Here is a 27,164-nt window from a genome sequence, read left to right as displayed (position 1 = left end):
TTTCCCTTTTCGTGTGTGTGTGAGAGAGAGAGAGAGAGAGAGAGCTAGAAAACTACTCGTCAAAATTAATTAGCAGATTCTGCGCGACGACCTTTTTTGAAAAAAAAAAAAAGGCTATTAAAACGTCGTTGCATCTCTGCGGCGGCCATCTTCTTTTTCCAAACGGAGCTATTTATATAGCGGTCCCCATTACCGCTGAAGATTAAAGAGCGTGAAGGCGCAATGGACAGCCTGAAAAATGCTGGAATCTCTCAAGTAGAAAGCCGGATTACTCACGTTTAAAATTCCCCGACGGACAACATTGCCGGATTCGATACTCGCAGGGTTGCAAGACCGCCGCGCCGCGCCGATGTTGTTTCGATACGAGCGCGAGAGAACTGCTCGCACTATAAGAGGGCGGGCTAGATGGAAAGTCGAAAAACCGCAAAAGTCTATCAAATAACCAAGCGGGAGGTCTATCAAGTGACCTATTTGGGATTCGCCGGTAGTCAAAATGTTAGCTCCCGGTGCTTTCGCCTTAAAGAACAACCACGAAAGCTATTACTAACAAAAACCGAATAATGCGAGACTGGAACGGGGAAAGAGGCGGAGAAAAAAATATGCGAGAATTTCTTTCTCGAGTAAATTGCGGACGATATTGCATTTGAAATTTGTCGATGTTGAGAAGACCTATACCATCGTTTCAGTCTTTGCAATTTTAGAAAAAACTATCGTCGATATTCGGATAAAACTGTAACGGTTAAAAGTCGAACAAGAGAGAGAGAGGAATATGGGATGGGAAGGATAAAATAATGTAGAAGTCAATCGAGGGGCGAAATTCGGGATTTTATGGCGGGCGAGATACGAGCGAGCGGGTGGAAATGACCGCTCGCTCTCTTTTTCTCCCTCTCGCTCGTCTCCGCGGTGTTAAATTACCGCCCTTATTTGGACAAGTACGAAAGATCCTCCGCGGATGCGAGACCGAAGGGATTTAACGCCAGGATCCCGTTACCGGGACAAAGGATTAAAGCTCGATGCACGGACGATCACCAACTAACTTTCGCCTTATCCTCCCATTTCCCGTTTCTCGCCGCAAGCTCGCCGGCACTCACCGTGGGTAACGTGGCGGAGTGAGTGCAGGGGCGAGAAACCTGTCAAGTGCAATAACTCGAAATGCGAGAGAAATTCTTTTGCTCTATATATATATATATATATATATATATATATATATATATATATATATTCGGAGGTGCTCCTTGCCGAGTGCGCGAGTGGCTGCACGAAACGCCCTTCCTTTTATTCTTTTTATGCCTTTTTTTGACGTAGCGCGTAGGAGAAGCCCATTACACTACTGCGAGCGAGTTGATACCGAGCTTATGGTTCAAATAAGGAATAATACTCATCCCCGAGATTTCCCGAGTACCCACGCTCTACGGCCACATAGCCCGAGTAGCTACCCACGTCGTGTGGTATACATTAATTACGTTTGTTAACATAATGCTGTTTCTTTTGCTCGCGATTTAGCTTTGAAATTGTCCTGCGCGTTGTCTCTGGAACGATACAGTGGCGAGGAGGAAGATGTTTCGACCAGCGAGACGTATGTGATAGAATGCATTTTGGAGGGAACAAATACAACTTCACAGTTGAAACGTTTGCCAAACTTAGGCCCGGTTTTTCATTATCCAGTTAACTTATGGTTAAACTTAACTTGAAGTTTTAGCCAATAAGCTTCACCTATGGCATCATCACGGATGAAGCCCATTGGGTGAAACATGAGGCAAAATTTAACCATCGGTTAATCAGATAATAAAAAACCGAGTCTTAATTATGGGATTTGGTTACCATTTTTTGGTTGGATCTGTAAAACTTTGGTAACATTGCATGTTAAGTGAACTCACCCGTTTCAATGACCTTGACACATGTTGTCGAGGTACTGTTGCAATTGTCCTGAGCAACAATCGCAAAACTTTGGCCGTCGCGCGTTATTTGTCAGCAGGTTATTAACAAATAAATTATATAAATATATATTAAATTACATAACTTATACTTTACTGATTGTGAGTGTAAATTCCGTATTATTTGCATATACATGTTTAAATGCTCGAGCGGGGGAACCGTTTCTCAGCATGGAGTGGTATAGGCCTTGCTTTATGTGAAAAGTTAAAGATCCGTGTAGAAATCTAATATTAAATAAAAAATCTATTCGGAAATGTTCACTGTGTCACTGTTTGAAATATTAGAAAAAGTGATTAAGAAGTTGATTGTCAAGAACGTTTTAACACGGGTGGCAATTAAAATTTTACAATGGTTACTCGGGACGATGATCTTGACAATATACGCAGAAAAAAAATTAATATTAAATCGACAATTCATTGTTTCATGTATAAGCAAGAATATAAAATCTTAGTCTTAAACAGACATAATATATATTTGCTTACATGAAGAAAATTTTTCTCTTCATGTAATCAAATTATGTCTGTTTAAGATTATAAATTCTGCCAAAAAGATTTCATATTCTCGCTTATATATAAAACAATGAATTGTTGATTTGATACTCAATTTTTTTCTGTGTAGGGGTATATTAAAATCAAGATGAAATCGAACTGCCCTGAATATGCAGTTTTACCAATACTTCGAATTATACCTTTTGCTAGACCCATCCATCACTAGAAATTTATGCCATTCTAATTAAATATAAATTGTGTCATCACAAAATTCTCAAGCTATTAAGTATTCTGGTACATTTAACAGAAGACACTGATCATGCTCATCTGGTGATTTTTACAAGAATTTTAATTCCACTATTTTCCATCATACTGATTGAATTCTACTAAATTCCGATTTGTGTATTGTAATTTTTTTTAAGTCGTTATTGCATTGTGTTAATATTGTAAACAATTTCAAAATGCATTGATTCGTCAAAGTTTTAATCAAATTAAAAAGAAAATAACACCACGTAGACACTGAAAATAAAAATCTTTTGATTATACCAATAGAAATGCATTGTAATCGTACTAATTAGAATTTCTGATTATCGTAATTAAACTTCCAGTTATCCAAAGATTTCAGCTGGAATATTTGATAGACTTGACTGAAGGAGGAGAGCCCGGGTCTAATTGGCACAAGAAACGAGTTAATGTCGCGTTTCGTTCTTATGTATTTGTGGCAAAGAAAACTATAGATAAATTATTGTAAAGTATCTCTTTGATATTATAAATATAATAGAATATTTTGCGATAATGTTTCTTTCATCAGAAATACGTAAAAATGAAACTCAACGTTCGATTCACCTCTTGCGCAAGGTAACTCCGGTCTCCTGCAGGTACCGTTCCGATCTAATGTACCGGATTACCAATTTATAGAAGCAGATTACATTTTCTATTTGTTAAACGCTCAAAAATAACGCCTTTTAAGCGCTGAAACATTTACGCCCGTCGCTTCGAGGACAATGTGTCATAGACAACATACATTATAAACGCGTGCAAACATCATCCATGCAAGTCAGATTCATATCGGAGTGATTTTTGTGTTATTTCAAATTCAATCAGGGAAGAGAGAAACGAAGTAGATTTGATTTATAAATAAAATATATCTCTGACTCTCTGGCGAATGTCATTGGGCGGTCTCGCAGGACAATCGCGTAGGACGACGACGAGAGACTCTCCTTACATTTTCGGCTCAACAATGGAACGACGTCGTTCGGACCACTCGGAATTTCGGATTTATGGCGAGGAGCATATTCCATACGGCGGCGTTCAAGAAGCGTACGGTACGCCCGCAATTCCCCCATAAATTCGAAAATCTCGAGAGTCGCGCCGGATACTCCCAGAGGGATCGTCGGTCGATCCTATTACCGGACCACAGGATTAAGCTCGATGTACGGAAGATCGCTCCGGACGATCGCCAACTAACTTGCGCGCGTTATCCTCTCGTCCGCCGGCCGTTTTTCCCGACGTCGTGGTAGCGGTCGAAAGTGAGACGACGACGACGACGACGACGAGAGGGACGGAGGTACGCGGTGCAGTCTCCGTCCGCGCTCTTCCGAGCGGAGCGTATTTCGCCAATTTCGTTAGCGCCCGCACGGACGCGCGAGCGCGCTCTTCCATGCACATGTACACGACTGTTACACGCGCGTACACACACACCCACCTACCCACCCACGCGCCGAGCGTGCAAGTGAGAAACGCGCGCGTACGTACGGAACGCACCGAAAGAGAGGGAGAGAGGGGACGCTTCTCGCGCTAGAAAGAGAGAGACGGAAGATTTTGCAGCGATCATCGACTTGGAGAACGGCGCAGTCGCCCAGGAACCAACTCGAACTCACTCACCCTGCCTGCCCTCCCCCGCCGTCCTTTCCTGCTTCAACCCCCCAACCCCCCTTTATCCCTCCCTCCCCCTCTCGACCACTACTCCCGCGATCGTTCCATCCTCCTCACGCTCTTTCCGCCCCGCGCTGCCAGTGGTCTTCCGCCCTCCTCGAGCGCCGCCGCCGCCGCCGCGCCGCCGCCACCATCGGCACAACCACCACCACCACCACCGCCGCCAGAACCACTGCCATCACCTCTACCACCACCAGCACCACAGTCGGCAGCGGTACCAGCAGCAGCAGCAGTAGCAGCAGCAGCAGCAGTAGCACTAGCAGCAGCAGCAGCAGTACTGCCGTCGCTACCACCTCCTCGACTTCGTCGCATCTCTCTCTTTCTCCTTCTCTCTCTCTCTTCTCTCCCCCCTCCTTTATTCCTCTCTCTTTCTCTCTCTCTCTCTCCCTTTCCCTCACACGTCGGTGCATCCCCGTCCCTCTCGATTCGACTCGAATCGCCGCACCAACCCTCTCTCGCGCGCGCCTCGGCGCCTCGGCGCCTCGTCCTCCTCCGGTGCCGATGCCGCAGTACCGACTGCTTTCCGCGGAAGGTGGAAACCCGTGTAACGCGACCGTATATAGATTTTCAATTAGTCAAGGGGCGGCCATGTAGGAAATTATGTGTCGCGTGTCGCCACGAGTCGCCGCAAGTACTTGAAACACTGGTCGCTGTCACCGCCGCCGCCGTCGCCGTCGTCGTCGTCGTGCTCTTTGGATCTCGCTATCATCCCTTCGTCCTTCGCCGAAAACGTGATTCTCATTGCGCGCGCGAGTGGTGAACCGCGTGCGTCCCTTGCGCGCGGGTACCGCGTCGCATCGCGCGCGTGTATCTTTCGCTTCGAAAGATCGATCTCTCGCCGGTGACTATCCAACGCGTTCGGAGCGTTTGATAGAGGGAAAGACGGAGAGAGCGAGAGAGAGAGAGAGAGAGAGAGAGAGAGGGAGAAATCGAGTGTTTACCGGGAGGATCGTCACGCTGTGGACTCTCGATCCTCTCGTCCTCCTTCTCCCCTATCCGGCCCCGGCGACCCTGCGGCGTCCGAGGAGCGATGACGACTCGTCGCCAGTGACGACAGTCGCGGGAGTTGGGAGATAAGTCGATCTCCTCCGTGTTGCGCTACGCCGCGGCCGCCTCCGCCGCCGTCGAGCGCATCATCGTCGCGGAGCATCATCCCCGGCGAGATCTTGGAGAACCAGGATCACTCGCGGGAGCGAGGATGTTGCGCGCGGCCCTCGCCGTCCTACTGCCCCGGCTTCTCGTATTGTCGTCGCTGCTGATCCATTCAGGTACGCGATCGGTCATATTTTTCAGATAAAGCACAATACGTCGCGCGCGGCGCGAGACGCGGATTGAGAGAGACGGATTTGTCGCGTCAAGTATTATACGTTTCAAAGCGCACTCTCCGCTCTCCTCGAGTAAAGCGTATATAAACGTTTTGCGATCGAGTAAAGAGACGTTCCGTTAACGTCTCGGAGTGGATTCTTAACGTCGAAATCTATAAAAGGGTGAAGCGCGCGCGCAAGAGAGGGAGAGAGAGAGAGAGAGACAGATTATCAATTAGCTGTGCAAGTACGTGGAAATTCTTCAACAATTAATGAGAATAATAAATTACACGCTGAATGATTTTATCACGCCGTACGTGTTGGACAACTTTCAACCGGTGCCTGTTGTATGGGATTTCATTGTGAAAATGCTGGAGGAGGAGACGCGGTTACTATCGCGAATCAGCGCGACAATAACGAATCTACGCGAATAAAGCGCTCGTAGGAGGTATGGAAATCTCAATTTTTGGCATGCGTGTATGCACGCGCGTTTGACGTGCCAGGCATATTTCGATTGTCCCGTCCGCAAGTTTGACAACATGAATCGCGCTGCTGATTTGCGAATTAAAGCGCCGCGCCGCGCTCGAAGAATAATTCGAGCTATTTCGCCGATGCGTCGCGCCGCGCCGGCGACGACGTTTATTATATGACAAATTAATAAATTAACGAGGCTGCTGCTAATGCGAATTTCGCAATTACCTTGAAATTGCTCGATTAAATCGTTGACAAAGAGGATGGAGCGGACGTACATGGTACATACGCGTATGTATATATATATATATATGTACATATATATATATATCGACGAATGCACATCTTGTACGCAGCTCGTCGTCTAGCTTGCTCGCGCGCGGCGGCAAAATGCAACGTGACATGGAGCGGTAAAAAGCAGAAGAATAAAAGCTAGACGAGTAAAAGCTAGTATACACAAAGTGCCATGCATTTATGTATATCCATGCAAAGCGCCGGGGAATAACAATATCCAGCCGCGTACGAAAATACGCAGGGAACCCTCTTCCGATCGCGATAAACAAAAATTCGGAGCGCAGCGAGAGAGAGAGAGAGAGTCGATATATAATTGAATTACGTCCAAGTTATCGGCCAAACAGAGAGGGGAATCTCGAAGAATCAAATGGAATTTAAATGGTCGCGTCTCGGTTTACACAGCGACGAGTTCCACGAATTATTTTCGTTCGGCTCGAATAAATTGGAATAACAGTCAGCCAGAAAAATCGCCGAATCCCCCAACGCGCCGTTCCGCCGACTTTTTTTTTTTTCTTTCCTTCGCGTTATATCGTCCAATCGAAGCGGTGTGTTTCGCTTCGAAATTAGTTCGCTGATTTAACTTCCCGTCTAGTATCGAGCGCATTTTTAGTATCCACGATGAAACTTTGTTTTAAGTTCGTACTTAATTAAAACATTCGCCGCGCGATCGCGAAAAGCGGGGGAGGGAGGGAGGAAGGGATCGCCACCACCGCCACCGCCGCTGTCTTTACCTACCTACCCACCTACGAAATAGTGAGTTTGTGGAGCGTAGGGTACAAACCGTTTGCGAATCATTCGGGATAATGGAACGGTCGGCGGCGGCTTCGAACGAACCATTGTTATTCGAGAATTGCCCTTTCGCCACGCTCTCCGCCGTATACGCATCGATCGTGCGAGAAACAAAATTCCGAGATTGTCGCTAAAGAAATTACAAAATTTCCAACGGACGCTTCTCGACATCGCTCTCGCTCTCGCTCTCAGCGTTGAAATTAGTTCGCCACTTTAACCACTTTCTTTTGACGAGCGTATTTTTAGCGAGCCGCGCTGCGCGCTCGGCGAAATTTCGCTGCGATCTCTTAATTAATTAAACGCACTCGACACGAGCGACGGCGAATCGACCGCGCGCCGCCGCCGTCGTCGTCGTCGTCGTCGTCGTCTTCGCGTACGCGGCGGAGAGTTTGCGGAGGGTAACTAATCGTTTGTAAATCGACGGACGGGGGCGGAGGTAATGGGACGATCGACAGCGATTCAAACAGCGATTATCGTTCGGAAATTACCCCCTTCACAACTATACATCCGGTGCCGCCGTGGTCGGAATAAACCAGCGCGATTTAGCGCGTCTTACCGGCCGGCCGGCCGGCCGTTTACGTTAAACGCCGCCACTGTCACGCGACACGCTCGCGGCGAAGGTAATTAAGATTTCTGAGAACGTCATCGCGCGGCTCACCCGCGGTTTATTTACGATCAGCCAATTACCGTACCCTCCACCTCATTTGTCCCGTTGCAATATGCATGCCGAGGTTACGCTGTTTTAAAGCGCCGCAGTATCTCGGGCCGTCGCGTTGCATTTGCAAATTATTATTATTATCGTGTTTGCGAGAATTAACATATCGCGACTGCGCACACGCTTTTCGATGATACGCGTGACTGGTTATCGGATGACCAGGCTATTTGTACAAATGTTTTCGCTGCATTATACATTCCGAAATTTACATATCGGCCGTTCGCCTGTGGGAAAATATATATCCCCCATCTCTATTCCTTGATGACTATTTTAAAGAAGAAAGGCGAATTTGATTCACCGGAACGGCATCGTTTAATCTGAGATACGGAACGTTAGAAAAAATGATGGGGGTGTACGTGTCATTTTTTTTTATACACGATAGAGAAAATAAATCGCCAATGCTGGAATGCCACTTTGTTTTTTTGTTTTTTTAATAATATTTCTTAAACGGGAGCTGAAAACAAAACGTGAGGAAACAAACTGGAAAGTGTCTTCTGTCGGGGATGATAGAGCAGTTTTTTTTTTTACAATACTGTTTCGTGTTTTGTAATAATTAATGTTTTCGCAACGCAAGCTAAAAAGAGTGATTGGCAGTAATGGCCAAATTCAAACTGCGGAGAAGCGCCGTCGGGGAAAAGTTGTAAAGTAAATTAATTACTTAAGTGATAACGTATATTTTTGTGTAAACAATAAAGTCTGTAAGAGGCTAGAATTGAATCCTCTCAATTTATGCATTTTGCATCTTATTAGCGTGTACTGGTGAATTCATCCCGTACGGTATTATTTCTTTTTTCTACCTTGCGATATTATGCGACATCTGTCAACATTGTAAAGAAGATTTCGTAGTTATTGTCTATTCTCGCGGAGAAGATGTATCGGCTTACGCTGCGCAGCACTTTTATGTTTCAAACTGTACTGCGAGGAAAATATAAAAGAGAGAAGTATAAATAAAACAGTTTTAGGAAGCTAGAACTACAACCTGATCAATATTATCGATGATATATTTGCTCACTATTGTTTAAACTAAACTATGCCGTTTGCCAAAGAAAATCCTTGCAGATTTTATTCTCGTTTTTAAAAATTCATCTTTGGCAGATTTTATATAAGAAAGAAGCGATGAACGTGTGAAATGTCATCACTCAAAAAAAAAAAATAGTCTTGCAAGTACAACTGCAATTTCTTGTTTGCAAAAAATTATCTAAGGTAGATAAATGATTATCAAATATCGTGTTCACCTATGTTTGATACTTAATCAATCTAAATAACAGAGGCAGAATTTTTGTATTGCGTTTTTTCTTTATTACACTGCGGATAATGATTCTTCTTATAAACATGTTTAATATATTTTTATGTAACGATATTTAAAACAATTAGTTTGTAAAAATTTTATGTTTCTATACATGTCTTTTATCGTATAAATCTACTTGGTGTTAAAATAAGTGCACATTTTACTAATACAATTTGTTATCTTTAAACGATAAATTTAACATAAAAATTTAACAAAATAGCCAAAATTAAATTGTTGATAAACATATATAATAGTTCTGAATCTGAAGAATAAAAATTAATGAATGTTAATACAAACGTGAATCTTAAAAGATAAAAGTATAAAACAAGAAAACTCTCTAGTCAAACACTAAAAAAAAAATGTCACAAGTACAACTACAATTTTTTGTCTGCAAAGAACTATCCAAGGTAAATAAATAATTGTGATATCGCACGTGTGTGAAACTTGACCAATCTAAATAACAGAGGCGGAATTTATATCTGAACTGTTTACGAAATTTAAACAGAAAATTTGCTCGTGACACCTATTCATGTTAAGGCCAATCATACTTATTACAAAATTTGGTCATGTAATTGACAATGAGACCTACATATATTTTCTAGAAAGATTGTATTGTCAGTTGTTACTACTACAAATTTTACATGTAACAAACAACTCTTTTTAGCAGCTACAAAAAAAAACAAGAGAAATCTAGCTACATCAGCAAAATATTTTTTAAGTGCCCTTCTTATTTGTTAATTATTTAAGCAAATCGTGTTTTATTCAGTAATAATACAGTGTTTAGTTTATTTAAGCCTATGCCAGTCCTGGCAACCTTCCTCTATATACAGACTATAAGTAGTATAAGTAGCTATACATATAGATGTAATATACCTTCTCAAGTCAAAATAGCGGGGCATTTGTTATTCATTGCGTTCTTAATTTCAAATATTGCCGAAAGCGAAAAGGGCGAATCGAATATTTATAAATTAACCCTCGTTTTACCCTCCGTACGAAGCGTCTCCGCTCGAGCGGAGGAACGACCTCCTCCTGAAAATTCACGCGGCGTGTGGCGCGGCGCGGCGGCGAGCCTAAAATAACGATAGTAAAAAAAAAAAGAACGCGTATTTGCATCCCCTGGCCAACAAGCGTCACGAATTATTCAAGGTATTTCATACACCGGAGCGAATCGCGGAAATTTTATTCGCGTGACGGCACGAAGGGGAGGGGCAGGGGAGAGAGAGAGAGAGAGAGAGAGAGAGAGAGAGAAAGGCAACCCATGCGTTTAAACCCCCGTGTGCGCCTCGTTAAACGTATAAACTCGCCCCGCATTAGCGCGCGCGGGCGACGTCGCGTAAAAATGTCAGGACGGCCGATATTATACATATATACATGTATATATCGCGGTACGACAATTAGAGTGAACCTGAACTCACGGGACATTCGCGGGAGAGCGTCGGCGGCGACGGCACTTAGCCATCGACCGGTCAACGCGGACGAGAGCGGACCACCCGATTTCAAAGTTAAATCGAGTTTGAACTTTGAACCGCGATCGCGGCGCTGGAACCAAAACCCGATGGCGAAGTGTGCGAGGCTGAGAGTTAACGCCAACGCCCGCTATCGCGGCTCGCCCCCGCTCGAAACCGAAAGAACACGACTTCTCGATTATCGTCAGCGCTCCGCGAGCGCGGCGATTTCCTTTCCTTCGAGCGCCGCTCGATGACGACGACGGCGCCGGCGAGGACAGCACCGACGACAACGGCCAAGTGACTATCGTCAAGAATTTTTTCCAATTGAAATTGTCGACGATGGCGATGGCGGTCGGCGCGACGCGGCCTCGCGCAAAGCGATCCGTGTTATACGATGTCTCTCGTACAAGGATTTCGTCGAGGGGGTAACCACTGGCTAAACTGTTGTTCCACGTGATCTCATTTTATTTCGTACAATTTTATCTGATTACACAATTTTTTGTGATGGTATACGCAATTATCAAATTTTTCGTGATTAAAAACGATCGAGAGACGCGGTAGCAACTCGCGTCGAGTGTGTGTGTGTGTCGTGCGTGCGTGCGTGCGTGCGTGCGTGCGTGCGTGCGTGCGTGCGTGCGTGCGTGCGTGCGTGCGTGCGTGCGTGCGTGCGTGCGTGCGTACATACAGGGTGATTATTAATGAATGACCCCACTTTTTACCATAAGAGCACGCATTTGTAATTTCTAATATAATAATACGTTAGAAATACGTATTTGTCGGTAAATCATGCTCTTATGGTAAAAAGTGGGGACATTTATTAATAATATATATATAGTATATATATATATATTTTTTTTATATAAATATGTATATATATATTTATATTTTTTTTATATAGTATATATAAATTTTTTTTATTTTACATGAAAAGAAATTTTACAAGAAACACCATTATTTGCGGATTTCTTTGAAATAAAATTAGATTGAGGTTAACCACTCTCGGAAAATAGATATATTCAAGACTTTATTGGGATTCATTATGATAAAAGGTAAAAGGATCGTGAAAATTTTCGATAACCTTTTCTCGAGGACAACATGAAAAACTGATTACAAAAGCCAAAAGCTTGCACTGATTTCATCAAATTTTATGACAGTCGTATACCATTTTGTTATAAATTTCATGATGATTACACAGAGATCCAAAACGATTTCTGGTGATTTGATTATAATTTCTGATGATTTCATCTGACTTTATGATCACATCCAAAATTGCAAAACGATTATGCGAGGATTTCGTAAAGATTTTCGAACGATTTCGGAGACACTGTCCCACGATTACATTAAGCGGTTACCCCCTCGGATTTCGTTCGGGATCGGTAGATAGCGTCCGCGAAACTGTATTACAATGGATCGTTGACCCAAGTAATACCATAATTGGCTCAATTTCCAATAAAGCTCGGTGAATGGCAGGGGCTCCGTACGGCCACGTTTAAATAAAACAACACGCACTCCGACACTTTCCTCCCTCTCTCTTCGTCTTATCCCGTCACTTTCGTCCCCCTCGCCGAAGCTGGATCTCCATGCGAAACGGCAATCAAAGACGCTACATTTTTTATCGCGCGCGTTGTCGCGCGTAATTTTATGTATGAAACATCCGGCCAGGGTTTAATTATGCTCGGACGAGATTTATTAGCTCGTCGCGATTGCGTCTGGTCGCGTAAAATCTGACGTTTTTCCGAGACGCGCAGACGTATAAAAATGAGAATTGATTCACAGGGATTGTATGAGTTTCACAATTTCACGCCAAGACCGATACCTTTTACAATAGCGCTCGTGAAAAGCTCAGTTCCATCAAGTTTAAGAGGGAATTGATTAATAAATTCATTTATTTAATTTAATCCATTTCCCGTGCTACGGATGAATCTGACTTTATACGTAGCTGGATAAAATTAAATTTTATACCATTATCAATGTAGAATCTTGTTCAGCTGCGATAATCTCCATTTCTCTTGCTGAATGAATTTTTCTGTCGATTTTCTTTTTATTTGCTCGCGCTTTATGCAAAGGTGACGGTCGCATAAATCGATAGCGGATGTCGTAGACAGGAGAAGGGGCGGGGGAGGGGAGGGGGAGGGAGAGGCGCGGGGGAAAACGGGCTTTGTTTAATAATTGTCTCATAATCTCGAATCTCCGCAGTACGTGATCACGCACGTCGCCGTACTCGCCCGTTGTCAGATGATAACAAAGCGGGCGCGTTGTATTTTTTATTCGCCGGCCGCACGTATATCGCGCGCTGTTTCGCATGCGGTGAGTTTTTAAAGCGAGAGCCCTCGCGCGTCGTTAAAATAAACAGAATCACTTGTCGGGGTAATTCTGCTTATCACTCTCTCCGCATGCGTCGCAGATTTACGATATGACCGTAAATAAATAAAAGACGGTAAGATACGTATATATCGTGTGTGACATGTCACATATTACACGTCGCGTATCTTACTGAAACGTTAATGGAATTTGCTGCAATATACAATTACGTATCTATTTCTTTTTTTTTTTTTTTTTAACAATTACGTGTCTTTACATCAAATGACTCATCTCATTCTGTGCGAAAGTACTATGGGAGGGGGGAGGGTAAGAAGGGGATGACGAATTGTTAATTTTTTCAAGTTAATAACAAATAACGAACCGATGCTTAATTTATTTGCGACTTTAGATGGTAACAAATAATCTGTAGTAGTTTGATTTCAATCTATTCATAAGAATAGATAATATAACAAGAAATGTGTTTTGGAAGCACCTATCTGTAACTTTTTAATGTTTTTTTCGAGGGGGAATTCACAACCCAAAATTTTGTACACCAATGCCGATTTTTGGCATTGCTGTAAAACACTGCCGACATTTTTGTACACTGCCGACAATGCTTATTGTTAGTCAATGCCTACAATGCCGTCAATCCTATATTAAAATTAAGGCAATGCCATGCAATTATGAACACTACCGCGTGCCCATTATCATACGCCAATGCCTGCACAAGAATTCTAAAGCTTTCCCGAAGTATTCAAAAATTTTTGTGCTCAACCCCATGATCGACTCTGAAGTGAGCTCACCACTCCCCAACCACTGACGACAATGCCGTCAATATTATAGGTCACTGCTTACTTTTTTCGGCAGTCCACTGCCGAAATTTTGTACACCAATGCCGGCTGTGAATTTCCCCTCGGTTTTTTTTTTATAAAGAATAATATAATTATAATAAATATTTTTATTTTCTCTATAAAATCACAATAACTAAAAACGTATACAATAATATATTTATATCTTTCAATATTTTATATTTCATGAACAAATAAACACGGTGACTGTGGGTAAAATGACGAAAGTTGTCCATAGGCAAAATAATGCATTTGTGCATTAGTTTTTTCGGTCGTAACAGCATTCTGACTATATATGACGCAATTTTAACCGCAAAATGTATCGTAATGTATATCACAATTTTAATAATTTTATTTTTGCATATTGCATAAATATTGAAACTTCACTATTATTCGACTGTTTTTCACCTTACTCGATATTAAAAGTCATCTCACCTGCATGTGCGGGCGAAATTGACATGTCCTAAAATAATTTAAATTTTAAAAAATTTTAGTTTATTTAACATCTTGTAATTTTTACCGAAGATGAACAAGGTTTTAATGAATCTAACAAAATGGATTGTTATTTTTACATTATCACAGAAATTTGCAAAAATTGACAAATCTTAGGCTCGTCATCTTACCCCCCTTCCCCCCTCCTCTATAATTATTAAAAAATAAATTCACGAAATATTTATTTTATACCAAAGTATACTATAATTAATTAAATATAAAATACCCAATTGACTTTTTACGCGGTTCTTTAACAATGCTATATGCAAAATAAAAAAATTACATTACGTAAAAGAAATCATGTAGTTCCTGTTAACAAAGAAAACAAAGATAATCTTTAGACCTTAGAAGTTATAACTCCACGTAGAAGAAAATTACGTTATTACCATAAGACGACCGTTTTCTTACCCCGTAATCTCTGCTAGATAAACTTTTCTCTTGTTCTCACGATTTCGAAAATATTCAAGATTTGTAATAGTTATCGCTTTGAGCAGTATGGACATCGATATGTGCTTATTTTCCAGTTAGGAAACAACCATCGTGCTCGATAACACGGTGCGTGACACGCGCTGAACGCTCGACTCCCGGCGACCGCGCTTTTCCCAGTTTCGAGCTTATTTTACAGTCGCGGCAATTTGCCTCTAGAAGGTAGTAAATTCTTTTATCTGTCCGGTCATTTCTCTACCCCCCGACCGCCTCTAATTTCATATTATTCGAGCGCGGAAAATGCGAAAAAATATTGTGATGCCACGGATAAGGAGTGTATGTACCGTTTAACACGCCCATTTGGTCGAATGATTAACACTCCCGCGTCAACGTGTCCCCTCGCGGGCGTACTTTTTTTCTGCTTTTTGCCATGTAAACATATAATTTTACAACTCCGCTGTAATTCCAGCTCGCATTCTGCCCATATTCCGAGTCTTGATTTTAGTTTTTTTTCCCCCCGGTTTGTTCAGCTTCTAATGGTAAAATGAAAAAATGACGGAAAATTATCAGAGCTTGAAATCATGGATCTTTAGGCATCGTAAAAAAAACATTCTTCTTTTTCGATATGTTAAATATTTAAACGAGATTATATAGATAGCATTCAAACGAACGTAAGAAATTTAGTATAATTTAATCAAGAGAAATATTTTGTCATTTTACGCAATAATAATTTTCATGAGTCGAGAGGAAACATAATATTTTGTTGAGAAATTTAAGATTATCAAGCTCTTTAAAGGGAATTAAATGATATGCAAATGATAAGCAAATATCATTATATTGTTTCATACATCAGCAAGAATATTATAAATTTCTCGAAACGACGATTGTCAAATGGAACGTATCAGGTTTAATTTGATATTAATATTTTTCCATGTGGCGAATAATTGAACGAGCCTCTTGTTCAATATGCTAGTAAAAAGGTTTGCACACGTAGCATCGAATATAATTATTGCGCATATATTTGTTCGCCCGGAGGCTGAAAGGATTCTCGCTCGCAGACAACAACGCAGCGTAAACTTGTTCCTTTTCGCGGACCATTAATTACACACGCGAGGCAAATCTATCGGAAAGCATTATCATCGCCGCACGTCAAAATTATGTACTTACCCGGGCATCCCGCTGTTCGCGGCGCTGCGCTGTGATTAATTACGGCAACTCGATCGTTTTATCACTTTTTCCGTTCGTCGGGAAGCGTTATACCGCGTAATGTTGTACGAGGCGGATTCAGACCAAGTTCGCCGATGAAACGCGTAATTACGCCTTCTTTCCGCTCATTGCTGGTTACACGAGCAACCGATTTATCTTTTATTCCGCCTCTAGGTTCAATCGTTTGAACCTCAACTTTGACTTACGCCGCTCTCGAAATGCCCGCTTGCATTGTATTCCCGACAACGCGTGTAACCATTTGTACACGGATGGCTGACTTTAAGCAGATTCTTTTCCTCGGTTGAGCCCTTATTACACGGGAAATTCCAATATTTGTGTGCTTGAGGAGGGAAAACAGCGCGCGCACGCTCCGAACCACGCGCTATCGTAGCGCGAGCGAGTGAGCAGATAAAATAATAAGCCAGCAGATCGCGACTCCTCTCCTCTTCCTTTTTCCTTCCTTTCCTACCTTGGAGATCCGACCGAAATACATATGTCGAATTTTCTTTACCCCTCTCTCTCCCCTCTGCCCCGCTCTCGGGACAGAGAATCTTATAGCTACGTTACAATGTCGCATATTACACTGAAATGTTTCAAAAATATTATTCAAGTATAAATATAAACGTGATCTCAATAATGTCGCAACGATATTTAAAAATTTTTTAAATAAACTGCAATTTTTCAGTGCAAATATTTGGATATGCGTGCGCGTTTTGTTAATGAAGCTTTATTAAAAATACGTTTAACAACCAAGTAATTTCGAGCGCCTTCTACATTTACATTTAAGCTGGAGTAATTGGTCACGCAGGGCTCGTCGTAATGTAACTCATCGCACGCGATCGCGCGAAAGTTTATTAATAAGAATATCGGATATATTGGTATACATTGGTGTATATGAAAATATTTGAGAGGGCAGACAGGGAGTTGAGCATAGAGGCAAAATGGATGGAACATGCGAATATTTCATTAGCACGTACAGACATATCGATGCTCATGTAAGAAAGCACGCGCAGAAAGAAAAATTAATATCAAATCAGCGATTCGTCGTTTCGTATATAAGCGAGAATATAAAATCTTTTTGGAAGAATTTCTAATCTTAAACAGACATGAACAGAAATTTTTCTCTCCAAGCAAATTATGTCTGTTTAAGATTACAAATTCTTTCAAGAAGATTTTATATTCTTGCTTATATGTATGAAATAATAAATTTTAAAATTAGGAAATAATGAGCTCAAGAGCCACGTTATTTATTTGCGTCTGACATTCTGCGTGGCTCTTGAGCTCATTATTTCCTAATTTTAATTTATTTATAAGAGCCTTAACCTTTGTTTATTTTGTTTAGAATAAATTTTGTTGACTTGATACTAAATTTTTTTCTGTACGGCAAGACACATGGGCTGTGTTCCAAAATTCACTGTCAGCACTACAGATCTATAATGCATGTAAGGTAAATTATAAATTTTTAGTGCTGGCAGTGACTTTTGGAACACAGCTGAAGACTACTGCGCTGGTCTGTGCTTGTCAACGGGTGAATAAAATTAAATTTTTGCTTTTTGATGATGAAAGTACAGTAATAAGACGATTCTTTTTTTGTTTTGTAAAATTTTAAAATTATTAATAGAAACGAGACATTTTTTTACAAAAACCGTTGGTACAGCTTGAACTTTAATGTTTAATTGTAATTGCCGAATACTTGACTTGTTTAAAAAAATATCTCATCTTTATAAATGACTTTACAATTTCACAAATCAAAAAGAAAATTTATTTTTTTTGTATATATATGTAAATACATATAATATAAACAAGTATGTGTATTATGTTAACAATTACAGATTTTATATCTTTTTTATTGTAAAACGTAAAGTTTCAGAATTTTATTCTTTTTTAATAATAAAGCATTTAGGAGAAGAATGTTATGAAATTATAAAGAGAGGCACTTTAATAAAAATGTAATATACAATTTTTTTATTTTTTTAACAATACATAACCTTATTAGATAATTATTTTCATGGCTCAATTTGCCTTTCAGTGTGGCTTAACATACCCCGTAGATGGGGTACATTGAGCAATTCTGACTCTTTGTATTTAACATCAATTTTTTCTTATTTACAAAATATATAAGTGCTTAATTATCGAGCTAAATAAATATGCAGGGTTTTAAAATTTTCATCACTCTATTGTAATTGTGTGAAAAGTTATAAAAGTTATAATAGTTTAAATAAAAAGTGATTCTATTAATTCCGCTCTACAATATCCGTAACTAAAGAAACGTTTTAAAAACAAAATACAATTTGTATTTGTAATTTTATATTTACAGCTAAATTTCGATATTAAATTTTATAATGTGATTCTAAAGCCCTGTAAATTACAATGTTGCTTAAATCACGAATAATATATGAAATATATATATATAAATTCCAAAGAAATTTAAAAAAATAATTACATATACAAATATAAATTCTCGCAATGTTAGTAATGTATTATTGATATAATATTAAATATTCTATATAATAGGATATATTATATATAATGCGTATTATAATAATACCCTATTAATAATGTATTACTTTGTCATCCATATGGCAAAGGATACAATGCAATATTTCAAAAAAACATTATTAAAATATGAATATGATTCTAATAATGTTGCACTATTTTGTGAAAGTAATCTGCCAAGATTTTATCTTAAAAATATTTGTGCGCATGTACATATTTTCTGATTCGTTAAACTTGTAAATATTTTTAAACAAGACGGTATTTAAACACGCGTCTGCCATGATTAGTCGCGTAGAGCCATTTTTGAAAACGCTTGGTAGTAATAATTTGCGCGACTGAAGGAATTTTTCGAACCAAAATACAATTTGATTTCATAGTTTTGTATTCGCAGCAAAGTTTTAATATTTAATTTCAATGTGATTCCCAGACACTCCAAAAATAACAATTATCTAAATCTCGGACAATCTGGATACGTATAAATTTCAAATATTTAGAAAACGATTGTATAGATATAAATTTGTATTGCAAATTTATGTTTGTACACATAATGCGTTATAATAATGGTTATTAATACAGCATTGCAGATTTATTTATATAATTATTTTCGTAATTTGACGTTTGTATAGATATTCCAGAGATTGTTCGTTGAAATTAAAAACATCCCGATTTTCATGGCATTATTACAAGATAATTATTAAATATATATATATATATTGTAATAATATCGCAATATTGTATCGTAGATTTCTAAAAGCGAAAATTTTACAGCATCGTTGCGGCAACATTTCGCAAATCGTTCCTGCAATCTTTCCGCGCTATGTGGGTCTCTATTACGGGATTGTAACGAATTTAATTTGTATGTAGGTATGACGCGCCGTATCTATATGCCGGATATTAAAATAATCACGCGCTCGGATAGACTAATAATACATAATGTGAGGTAATAATGAAACTAATGCGGCATATGCATTTCAATTACAAATATTCTGCGTGCACGCTTGAATATCACGGCCGCGGATACTGCGGATGCGGGAGGATCGAGTGCGTTTCGATAATTTCGGCGGATCGGTTATTTAAATAATTCCCGCTCTCGTGACTCATTTTCCTGCCGCGCGGCGCGAGATAAATGTATGCGTGTAACGTATCCTAAATAACGTAGATCGAAATAACGTGGCTAATAAATAAACGTGACCAATTATCAGCGCGGCACGAATTAGCGCCGACGCGCGGATATCTAAAACCTATTTGAATAAACACACATAAATTTCGACTCTCGCAACGTGTACCGTGCCGCGCGAGTTCCATCGCCTATTCCGAGGATCACGCAACGGCGCGGCGCGGGTTGATATCCTGAAATCTGGAAGTCTCCAGGAGGTGGTGTGCAGTTACGGATTAACACCCCGCGCTCGCTCTCTGCGCTGCGAACAAATTTATAATCTCGCCGGCGATACATTCAGCAGCGGGATTAATCCCTCGTATTACAGCTTGATTTACAGCGGAAAATCACGCGTGTGCGCGCGAGCATTCCACGGTTTTTGGCCGCGGATTCGGAAATGGATCCCGAAATGCCGTTGCCGCGCGTCGTCGACGACGGACGTGGACGAATAAATGTCTCACTCACGAGTATCCCCCGGATCGTCGGCGTCGTCGTTTCTCTGCGTGTCCTTGGCGACGATCCTCCTTGCGCGTCTGTCCTCCCGTACGTACGCCGCCCCAATCGCGTTTAATTAAATCGACCGTGTCCGCGTCCGTCACGAGCACGTGCTAGCAAACGCGCCGCGTCACGTTGCCACGCCGCTCTCGATGAGCTAAAAAGATACACCGCCGGTAATGGTAAATGTTTCATTAGCGCGAGCGGGACAAATTTGCAGAGTGCGGAGGTAATATCGTGGGACGGGTATCGCGATAACGTTACGCGCGCGCACGCACGCGACAAACGCGCTCCTCGTCGAGGCAGCGACGATCATCGCCCGCTTTTATCTAATTTATTTCTCGCGCGTGCCCGAGCGGCTTAACGCGCGCGCGGCTTTTGTATTTACCGTGCCGCGAAGGAGCTCCCCCCGGAGATTTGTTCGCGTCTCGAGGCACACAGGCGACCCTAGCTTTTGCCGCAGACTCGTGTCTCGCGCGTTTATGAGACCGCGTAAATAAAATCTTGTAACGTCGCTCGCGCGCGTAGAAGAGACCGAGGGGGAGGAACGTGAATAAGGAATCTGCGGGCGCGAGTGCCGCATCGAGAGAAACCGTTTCCGACGCTGTTTATTTCGACGGCGCGCGGCGGTGATTTGGTTTGGCGCGCGCGACGCGTTTAGAATCTTTCGAGTTACGCTGAATAAGGGCGAAGGAGGTTTCCCTAACCTTTCTACATTAATATCGAAATTTTGCCCGATGAGCAGCGGCGCGGGTTAACGTCTCCCTCCCTCGCCGCGCCGTCGTCTCAAAGAGGTTCGTTAGTTCTCGATTCAATAGCGGCGAAAAATAAACGAGTCGCCGGGTGCTTAAGGTCCTACGGTAGACGGAAATCGATTTTGGAACTCGGAGAAATTAACAATTCAATCGACTTCGCGATTGCTGCCGGCTCTCGTAATCGTTTTCGCTCCGAGGGCGAACCGGGGTAATTTCGAGAAATTGTTTACTCTTTCGGTTTGCGCGGGAAATTAGGTATCGGGGCTGCTATCAGTAATCTAAACTCGATTAAACATAAAGTAAAATGGGAAAAAAAAAATGGAGAATGGCTATATTTTGCGCGCCGCGCGTACGTTATACGACTGCGAATGCATCTGTTTCCGGGGATGAAAAATACGAGAAAAAAAGCCGCGCGGAGCAGCGTTATGAAGAATCGTGTAACAGCGAGCCAACAAGTGACGCAAACAATTCGAAACAATCAGCTCTTTTGTAATACAAAAGATGAACAGCCATCTATTCAGTTTATTGTTACACCGTTTCACTTTCGGGGCGGGGGGCGGAAGCTCGGCGTCCTATACATATATTTTGCTCTCTACCAACTATTTTTTTTTCTATTTAATCACTTTGTTGCCAATCAACGGCGTGACGCATTCAAGAGTTAAATAAAAGCTATTGATAGCGAATCGACAATAGTTTTACGATTGCTTTATCACCCGTTTGAGAAGGATGGAAAAAAAGAAGGGGAAAGGGGGTTTCGAAACGACGAGGAAGAGCCGGTGTATTCCGTATGTTGAAACCGCGCGCTCGCTCGCTCGGCGTATCAGCGAGCGTATTATTTTGACATCGCGCGTATTTCATCGGCCGCGATAATTAGCATAGCGTCACGTACATACATCTGTCGACGTCCGTTACGCAAAAATGTTTCCGCCTCGGTAACCGCACGTTAAACCCGCGCAACACACACACACACACACACACAGACACAGACACACCCCATAATGCGGACTACTCCCTCGTTTTTCCGCTCTATCATTTCACGTCGCGAGCGAGCGTGCGGGGATTTAAATTCAGAGGCGCAGATATTAACCGGGTAAAATCGACCGAGGCCGTCGCGCATATTTCATTCCGCGTTATCGGCGCTCGCGGGCCGGCGTGCTTTAGGAAAATAACAAGGCAACATACGGCGAGGATCAATTATCGGGTTCAAGGAGCAGCAGCAACAGCGGCGCGGCGCGCGGCGCGGAGGCAGCATCGGGAATAGTATCGCGAGCCACCGGTATTGAATTTATCGCAGCAGCTTATTTCCGCCGGTTGAAAGGAATATTTATACGGGCGCGGGCTAATTTATCTCGCAAGGCGTTTTATCGGCTATGCTCGATCGGACAATCGCGAGCGGTTTTTATTTCCCTCTTCAATCCCTTTTCCCACCGATCGCGGCACGACTGATACCTATAAAAGTGACTTTTAAATGTGTCCGAACACGATCGCGCGACAAGATCGCGTACGAAAGACGTCCGAGAAAGTGAAACGGGATCGGACACGCGACGACGACGACGCGATTAGATGTTCCTTTCTATTCACGCGCTTAATATAAGACGGATTACACAAGATATGTCGAAAGTCTGAACTTTAAAGTGAGCAGATTAAAACATTTTCCAATCTTTTACGTAGAGAAGATAGTATTGTGGCTACTCGTATTATATTTGTTATTATGTGACGAATTCTAACGATTGCTTGTGGAATTATTTGTTCAGTAATCCACCGTTTATGCAGTGACGCTAATATTTTAATAAACAATAATCGACGATTATTATAAGGTATATTTCGAATCTTTTTCAAAGTATATTTTAACATTTAATTACATACTTTTTCAGGGTTTTTAAACTTGAATGTATTATTATATGAATGTATGTACGTACATTCGAGTGCTTTTTGTCACTTAACTATTGATTCGGCTATACGTATTTCGAGTTATGCAAAATTATTCAATAGCACATCATTTTATTAATGTGACTACTTAAGCGAGATTTTCATATCGAAATGTTTCTTTGATAAATCGTTACTTTAGAGGGCTGCGCACGGGAATATTAAAGATATCGTTTTTATCCTTGTTATTAAACAATATTAAACGAGAATAAAGTGATATTTTTAATGTTTATGAACGCAGGAAAATTCTAAACGATGGAAAATTGAAAAGATGCAAGTGTGTAACAAAATACTGTGTGTTTTCTAAACAAAACAAATTTTTTTAATTTATTTTTACAATGGCCATATTATCACCCTGTTTTCTCTTCCATCCTTTCTGCAGTGTCTTGTTACATTCTTATAAATCACGTGCTAAGTAATAAATATTTCACTTTGAGTTTACAATCTATTAAACAACACTTTGACGAATATAATCAAGTTTCTAAATAATTATTATTAATAAAGTTATTGAATAAAATATAATAGGTGCCATATTACTACCTCTTCTTCTAATATAAGAATTGGGTAAAATTTTGAAAATAAGTTTGATTTATATACGTATAGAACTTCTTCAATTTTTTTCATATGGTTTTCTTTAAACTTAAAATATAACTTTCTGCAACAGAGTATTGAGAGTCTTAAATAATTTATAGTTTGTTTGAAAATGAATTTGGTTGTTACTAGTAAAATACAGTTGGCAGAAATGAAAATTACTGACGTTGTGTTTTATTTCTTCCACCAATAAAACCAGTAGACGATCCCAAATATGACGAAACGTCATAAAAATTTTCAGGTTTAAAATTGCGGATATTCAACGTCACCGCAAAATTGCAGAAATTTTTTGTAACTTCCGTACAATATTACAGTGTTTCAATGTAAGGTTTATGCAATGTTTTTTTTAATCTGTCAATGCTAGGTAATGATTTTAACGTTCACTTTTTATAACAAATATTATATTAATAATTAATATTATTAAAATATAGATTTCTTTATTTTAAACTCTACAATGCAACGCGATGCGAGATTCTCACTAAAAATCGTTGATCAAGAGACGATTGTCTCGCGCAGCGAGAGACTCCGCATTACCTAAGCGCACGTGCTTGCCGTCTGGGCCGCCTCCCCACTCTCCGTCGACCGAGGAGGGTGGGAGGAGGCGGCCCAGACGGCAAGCACGTGCGCGTGTCTAACGGGACCGTGCGGTCAATGACCCGAGTGGGACTTTAACAGAGACGGCGTGCATGAGCGCTCGGATAATGCGGAGTCTCTCTCGCTGCGCGAAACTATCGGCAACGACTTTTAGGCTAATCTCGCATCGTACCGTGTTACAAACTCTCGTAACTCATTTGGGTTGGGTAATTAAAAAATTAAAAGTTAACCTTTTGCGCTCAAGCGGCGACTTTTGCTCACCACGATGTTTCGCGTGGCGAGTGAGAGACGACAGCCTTTGTTGGTGCTATATTTCGTTATCTTTAGTTGACAGAAGCGCAGTATTGGTTTGAGAGTAGGTTCCTTAACTGTTTATGTTTTTTCATAGGAAATGTAAACTGATGTATCTTAAAATGGAGATTGAGATAAAAGTTTTAACTAGTTATTTTTTAAACACATGAACTTTAATTTATTAACTTTTTACCAAAGCAATTTATTTGTATAAAAAAAGGATTATAAAAGAAAAAATTTAAAAAAAAAGAAAAACAAAGCAAGTTTAAAATGAAAAATGAGAGAAAAAGAATAGGAAAGCGAATATACAAAAAAATAATAGACATTTTTAATAACCATTGAATTAGGTGTAACATTTTGAAATTTTGATATAGAAATAAAAATTTATTTAATAAAATATTTTTTTCTCTCTTTTAGGAAAAATCGCATGTAATAGATGGATATTATAAAACGTTGGATATAAAAAAAGAAAAGAAATAAAAAATGAAAAAGGTAGAAAGAAAGGAGGTTTTAAATATGGAAAAAAGATAAAGATGAAAAGAAGAAACGAAAAAAAGAAAGAGAAGAGTTTAAAATAAAAAATCCATATTTTATTAATATTAATCATAAATGTAACATTTGTTATATAAAGTGAAGATTAAAATCATGAGCGTTGTTAAAATCAACGCTGAAAGATTAAAGAAACTTTACATTAAAACATTGTATGAAAGTTACAAAAGATTTCTGCAAACGTTACTAATACAAGCTTGCGGTAACGTTGAAATGTCCGAAATTTTAAACCTGAAAACCTTTATGACGTTTCGAACTATTTGGGATCGTCTATTTGTTTTACTGGTGGAAGAAACGAAACGCAACGACAGTAATTTTTACTTCTGCCAACTGCATTAGTTTTACTTGTAATAAGCAAACTTATTTTCGAGCAGAGGGTTAATCGTATAAACAAAATATCAGAATTTTGGAGAACTATATTCACAAGAAAGAATGGAATTCGAACAACACTTTGGAATTAAAAGATTAAAGTTTTATCGTATCATTATCATGTAAAAGTATAAAATATTCGTGAATTGTACAATTGTCTTTAAATATGACGTCGTACATATTAATGAAAATGTAACGACTACGCTTATCACTACATTTAAATTATTATAAACTTTTTTTAATTTTTTCTACACAATTAAGATATTTTGTATTTTATCTCGAAAAATGAATCATGATAAATTGTTAAGTATCTCATAAACTATTGATTTTTCATCTTTTGAACTTTTCCTTAATATTTTTATATGCAGAATAACTGGATTCATATTATGTAGAACAAATCATATAATTTCATTTTAATAAATGTAAATGAATCTTCATATCTTTCTGCTGTCTCCATCTTGAAAAAAAAAGAAATGTGACCAAAATGCTTCTCTTTCGAAACCGTTCCACTTTTGAAACATTTTTTCCAACACCAATAATTTCGGAAAAAATTGACTAAACTGAATAAACACCGTGCACACGAATAAAAAGTCACATTTACGAATCCCCTTCACCTTTTTACACATAAAGAGCGGAGGAGAATCTCCTTTATTTAAACTTTGATTTTAACTAATTCATTTTAATGGCATTTTGTTGCGCAACTTAACATTGAGATTGCACAAAGTTACGAGAAGGCTTAAGAGGTCTAACGACTGTTATATATGAAAAATCTACTGCAACCTTGGCCCTTACCATGATATAAGGACCGGTAAGTTCTCGCGTACACAGAGTTCGCGTACAATATTTCTTCCCACGTATACCCGCGGATACGTCGGTACTTTAACTTGAGCCATTTCTCGAGAGGGTAACGCTCCGTTGAGTAACGATTTTTTCACGCTCCGGCGAAAAAATACACGACCAGATGGTCGATCCAATAAATCTCTCCTCGCCGACAGTCCTTCGTACTCTTTTAACTTATCCGCGGCCTCGCATCCGTATCAATTTGCGAACGACAGCGAATAACGAATACTGCGATCTTCCGCGGACTCTGCTCGGCAACTATCTGGCTGGAAGAGGCGAGGGAGGAAGGGCAGAGGGGAAGATTCTGACCATTAATTTGCGTGAAGTGCGCAACCGTATCTCTTGACCTGCTAAAAAAAAAAAAAATGGGAGGGGGTGGGAAAAGCTCGAGATCGCACTGGATTCTCCAGGTTCTTAGCGTACACCAGTTCTCGCGTCATGAATTTCACGCGCGAAAGTAATGAAGAATAATGTGTTGACCGCGTACGCGCGCACGAGTCATAAATATTCAGTTCGTCGCGGCGCGCGAACATTTTAACCCTCTGCTGATCGCGCGCGCGCGCGCGGCGGGGTGTAGTACATTTTGACGTCCGGGATTATACGGTGAGCTGCATTGAGCACAACCGGTCACCGTTCGAAGGCTCGATTAAATATTCATACGCCTGATAATTGCCCTACCTGCGATTCGAAATTGTGTTCCTGTTCTCGACGACCGGGAAAGAGAGAGAGAAAAAAAAGATAAACGTATTCCGCGCTTGGATATAACGCGCTCGACACGCATATCATCTTTGCGACGTGATACGATCGTTACACATCTCTCGTCAAAGAGCTCGACGTTTGACGAATAAATTCAATTATGATAATACTGTTTTTCAACATTTCCCATTACGTTTTATTATTTCAAAAATGGCTCGCCGCCGCCGTATTTCGCGGTACGATTTTGTTTTCACAAACAGCTTTGTAAACAATATGCGGAATGTGTAAATATTGACAGATACGTGGAAGGAATTCAAATAATTGCGAATCGATGCCGCCCGATACACTTGGTTATCGTTATCCAGATCTTCAACATTTTTTATTAATTGCGGAAGTTGAAGCATTTCATTATAGAATTTGGACTTTTAATTCGTTTTCAACTTCATTCGTTCGCAAATAGAAAGTT

The 27,164-nt window shown here is 40.4% G+C and overlaps 1 protein-coding gene across 1 annotated transcript in view; it reads left to right on the top strand.

Annotated features, from left to right (window-relative positions):
• Positions 1–4,573: 4,573 nt before the first annotated feature.
• The window catches only part of LOC105208237 (cell adhesion molecule 2), a 41,604-nt gene continuing 19,013 nt past the window's right edge, over positions 4,574–27,164 (top strand). The window contains exon 1 of the mRNA XM_026138100.2: positions 4,574–5,626. Coding sequence (XP_025993885.1) covers positions 5,557–5,626 — 70 coding nt within the window. The 5' untranslated portion in view covers positions 4,574–5,556. The remainder of the gene's footprint in view (positions 5,627–27,164) is intronic.

Source organism: Solenopsis invicta, chromosome 3 (genome assembly GCF_016802725.1).
Source record: "Solenopsis invicta isolate M01_SB chromosome 3, UNIL_Sinv_3.0, whole genome shotgun sequence".
In the NCBI taxonomy this organism is placed as follows: domain Eukaryota; kingdom Metazoa; phylum Arthropoda; class Insecta; order Hymenoptera; family Formicidae; genus Solenopsis; species Solenopsis invicta.
This window is presented reverse-complemented; position numbering and strand designations above follow the sequence as displayed.